Here is a 5,175-nt window from a genome sequence, read left to right on the forward strand (position 1 = left end):
ATATTCAGTTCTCTGAAACAATTTTTAACCAAACACAGATTGAAATTGAGGATCAAGTTTTGACCACAGGAGGCAAAAATTTGCAAGAGTCTGGTTCTGGACTGCCAAAAACAAACTGTCAAATTAGTGATTTAACTTGAAGAGACATAGCAAGAGAGATAAATTATGACATCACAGACTCGGCTGCATTTGTGAATGAACATCAACCTAAACTTCTTCCAGAACAATGCTGTGCACATGATAAAATTTTTCATGTTTTATTATTATTATTATTATTATTATTATTATTTTATATTGTGAATTGATTTCCCAACTGAAAAATAAATTTTACCCCAATTGAAAAATAAATTGAATTTAGAATAACAAATTTCTCTACAACATATTTTGCTTTTTTCTTCCAATATATAGGGAACAATTTTATTCCCGGGCAACGCTGGGTGTCTCTGCTAGTAGAACATAAAACATACATAGAAAACAATATAATTCAATCAATTATTTTACCTTCTGCATGGTTATAGGGACCATGGGAATTTGTAGAAACATTGTTGGTAGAATCCAATAATCTATTTCCATCTCCAGTGGGTAAACATAAAGTTGAAGACTGAGGACTGTGAAAGGAGTCCTTTCTCTCTTCCCCTTCAGGGGAGAGTCTTTTAAGATGGGATTCTAAGTTGGCATTCATGGTGTTGTCATAAACTTCATAATCATCATCAATATCCTGGTAAAAAAATATATAAAATATATATATAAAGTAGAACATGTTTTCTTTTTTTTTTTTGCAGAAAGCAGTTATAAAGTGATTGACATTAGGAAGGGCATCCAGTTATAAAAACTATGACTAAGCAGCTGACATCAAGTTGGATCCTGTCAAACCATCTAACCCATGCCGGCAAGGAAAACAGATGTCAAAAAATGATAATGATGCAATATTCAATTCTGTATCAATTTATAGCTAAATTTTATCATGTTATCAAGTAAAAATAGCAATAATAAAATCTATAAAAATCAAAACCATATAAAAAGACAAGTTTTAGTAGAAATATTAATAAATATAAGTGCTTACAATTGATGAAATAACCCAAGAAGAGACGAAGTCTTGAATGTACTTCATTCTAATTTACAAGTATATTGGATCACAAAATTATTATTATTATTAATCTGCAAGCTAGTAGAAATAATAGAATGCAATCCCAAAACTCTTACATCATTCTATCCAGATTTTGAATTATATCAGGGCTAATTTAGCATTTCATTCTTTCAAGATTGATACAATACGAACAAGTAGCATGCTAAAATAGATTCAACTGATAAAATTATGCCTGTGAAATATATGTAGTGTAAAGAAAAACAGTTAATAACTACCACTGTAAAACATTAAGTTAGTTTCACTATCAAACAGGAAATAGAAGTGAGGGGGTGTCTAGAATGATGCAACACAATAAAAATAGTACAAACAGATGATGAAATATTTGTAAAATAAAAATGAATAAATAAAATAAAATAAATAATAATAAAGGCAGTGCTCCAGTATGGCCAGAGTCAAATGACTGACACAAAGGAAAAGAGATGAAATTCTATAACTCACCTGTTCCTGCAACGCTACAATTACATTCTTGATTCTGTTTAGTTCTACTGAAGCTTTTGTACTCTGGATAAACGGGAGGAGAGAGAAGAGAATTTAGAGAAATAAATGTTTAAAAATCATTGTAAAACAAGTTTCTTTACCGCGCGCGTGTGTGTGTGTGTGCGTGCGTGTGCGTGTGTGTGTGATGATTTTGATTTTAAAATAGGAGAGGAAAACTGCAAATTTTGGGGGAGGGTAAAGTCAAGTTCAACTCCAGTTCCTGATTAGTATTATATTTTATATTTTAACGACCCCCCGGAACAATGAAAAGTAAAGTTGAACATGGCAGGATGTAAAAAAGATTTATTAAAATTCAAACACAATTGCAATAAATAAAAAATATCTATTTATATATTTATATAGATGTGTATATTTATTCTAGCAATATTGTCACAAAAACAAAAAGTAACATTTAATGAGAGGAATATTCTGCATGTGTGTGTGTACCCATAGTCCTGTGTTTATGCAAGTCAGTACAATTCAAAATGAAATATAGGTAAAATGCAAGCAATTGTTTAATCTTCATATCTCTATTTCCACTTCCTATATTTCATTTTACAGTGTATTGGTTTTTGAACAATTTTAACTCTTCTGGATCATGCTGATTCCACCAAACAATTACATTAAGGGTACAAATGTCTGTCGAATACTGAACCACTTTCAAGCTTTGTGAAGGTGCATGGCCTAGTGGTTAGGATGTTGCATTCACGATTGTGAGGTCATGGTTTTGATTCCCAGACTAGCTGTGCATCGAGTTCTTGAGCAAAACACTTCATTTCATGTTATACCAGTCCACTCAGCTGTAAATGGGCAACCTTGCAACAGACTTGCATACAAGGGTGAGATGGTGACTCAGAGAAACCATGCAGAGGTCTCGCAAGCCACATTTTGTATTCAGTAATTGAAAGGATGAATAATACAACCCATCCAGTGAATCCTGACTGGTTGGAATTAGTTGTTCAACAACATCAAAGGATGATGAGACAAATTAATTCAAGGAGCAGGTGGCAGTTCAGATGAGCAAAGAACTGGAACATTCCATGTTGAAACAGACAGAGGATCCTTTGGTCACATAATGAAAATGTGTCCCATTAAAATCTCAAGAGCAAAATATATTTTCAAATGAGATTCAAGAAAGTATAGAAAAGTGAACATTTCACTTTTCTGATACCAATCTACCTGACACTGCCTGTAATGCTAAGATACAAACATCTTATTCTTAATCTAATCTTCCACCAACATTTTATGTCAATTTATATTTCAAACATCAAATTAATAATAACAAAGTTATTTTACTAAATTCTTCATTATTTTAAAAATTAATAGAGACAAAGGTGTTTTTTTTTTTTCAACAGAAATATGGTAACAAAAGAGTTAAAGAACAGTTCCTCATTGACATAAGGAACCATAAGCATCACTTACATTAGGAATGATTTCTGCCCACTGTGTTGCAAATGATAAAGCAGCATCAAATTTTCCAAGTCGACACAGAAGTTTAACTTTACGTCCTAATGTCTTCTCATCATATGGATCAGTTTCCAAACCTGAAACAGAATGATAAATGATACATCTTTACAAACTATGGCATCATGAAGTTGGTGCTTAACTTCAGACTTACTATGACTGTCGTTTGGCTTTAGCTTCACAGTCATCATCTATCGACTAAAATTTGACCACACATTGGAGCATAATGACAGATATGCAACATATACCATTTGACCATAAGTGTCCACAGTTTTCCAGCAGTCCCAGCATCACTATCCACCATAAGGGTCATGACCACGGTTCTGACAGGATGCTAATGGTTAATTTTCATATGAATGCGTTTTAAGATGATAACCTGGCTAGTAGACAGTTCTGGATGTCTTGTACAGTGCCTAGAAAGCACGTTGTAACTATTATCTTCCTGCTATTTTATTGGTCAAATGGAAAAGGTCACCTCAAAGTTGCTCACTGGTCATTTTCTGCAACCAGAACACCTAAGAATAACATACATCAGCTAGCCCTAAGTTAGCCCAATTTTAGTAAACCTATGATCCAGCCATAACCATCCTATCCCTTTTTTTTTTTTTTGTCCTTTTTTTTTTCAGTCATGATGTTATTTATGATACATTATTTAATTTATCCATTCTTTTATAAAATACATGGTAATTTGTCTGCTATTTCTAGGAAGTTGAGTGACTACAGAGAGGATCCGCATTGAATAATAGCAACAAACTTTTTAGCTTTAAATGAATGAGAAGTGACTCTTACTCTAGATAGGTGACCAGTCTGTTGAGACCAGACAATCTTAAAAATTAAGTACAAATGCAAATGATTCAGTGATTTATCCGTTGTGACTCAAATCAATGCCTCTTTATTGATTGATAACCATGGTGTACTGACCATTATACAGTATACACTCACATACTTTGATTTGGACTTACGTTGCTCAAGTCATACTAATAAAGCTGGTCTGTTACCTCAAATGTTTGCTTACTTTTATCATTCACAAACATTCAGCTGATTCAAACTGCTTTCTACTTTTAGACCCATGACTGGTAATTCTCAGCCAATACACACAGACCATCATCTGCACTTACATCCGCAATTTTTAACAGTAACAAATCTATTTTTGTCCAATCTTTGATTAATCCTCAAAAAAAAATTTTCAATGATTATTTTTGTTGTTTTGGGATGATCATTACTCCAATAGCAATACATGCACTGGTTCAATATTATTTCTTTATTGTTAGTCAATTAGTTAAATATACAACCAACAAATTGGTCATTGGTTTAATGTGCTGGTTAAAATATCAATCAGTTAATTAATCAAAGTACTTTCATCGTTATTCACAACCTGTTCAATGACTTGCCCTCTCTCTTTAAGGTCTACCCCTGGGTTTCGTTTTTTAGTTGATTTTAACCAACTGACTAACAATAAAGAAGTGATATTGAACCAGTGCATGTGTTATCATTATTGGCGTAATGACCCTCCCAAAACAACAAGACAATTTCAACACACGAATTCCCATCAAGAATCTTGCAAACCAAATACAAAAACAAAAAAAAACTTGCAATCTAATTTCAACAATATACAATATATATTCCCAATAAATACAGACATACTGATGGATACGGATTCCCAGTCAATAAGTCGATAGCCTTCTGATTGGGTTGTTTCACTTCTATAGAAACAATAACTTATGTCAGCTGAAAATAGAAAAGCCACTTATGTGGTCACTTGACCCACAGGAAATATCAACTAAATCGCCCATGTACCCTATTCTTAAAAAGGCAGAAGATTGGTTAACGTAGTCCTAGAAACATTGTGTCTTAAAAAATGAAGTTGAGATGGTCTTAGCTACCTTGCTGTTATATTTTCTGTATGGGAGCTAAACGAGGAAGGGGGGGGGTCTAAGCAATAGCACTGCACAGTTAATTATTGAATAAGCTATACAATCCATTCACTAAATTTATTCCAAGTGTATTCACATTAAACAAAGCATAATATACACATAAACACGTTTAAAACAATTTCATAATAATAATTTCTTTATTGCCCACGGGGG

General features: G+C 32.9%; 1 protein-coding gene across 1 annotated transcript in view; it reads right to left on the minus strand.

Annotated features, from left to right (window-relative positions):
• Positions 1–469: 469 nt before the first annotated feature.
• The window catches only part of LOC106870241 (uncharacterized), a 28,461-nt gene continuing 23,755 nt past the window's right edge, over positions 470–5,175 (minus strand). The window contains exons 3-5 of the mRNA XM_052968420.1: positions 3,047–3,168; positions 1,586–1,648; positions 470–718 (exon numbers count right to left, since the gene is read on the minus strand). Coding sequence (XP_052824380.1) covers positions 485–718; positions 1,586–1,648; positions 3,047–3,168 — 419 coding nt within the window. The 3' untranslated portion in view covers positions 470–484. The remainder of the gene's footprint in view (positions 719–1,585; positions 1,649–3,046; positions 3,169–5,175) is intronic.

The sequence above is a fragment of the Octopus bimaculoides genome, chromosome 6 (assembly GCF_001194135.2).
Source record: "Octopus bimaculoides isolate UCB-OBI-ISO-001 chromosome 6, ASM119413v2, whole genome shotgun sequence".
In the NCBI taxonomy this organism is placed as follows: domain Eukaryota; kingdom Metazoa; phylum Mollusca; class Cephalopoda; order Octopoda; family Octopodidae; genus Octopus; species Octopus bimaculoides.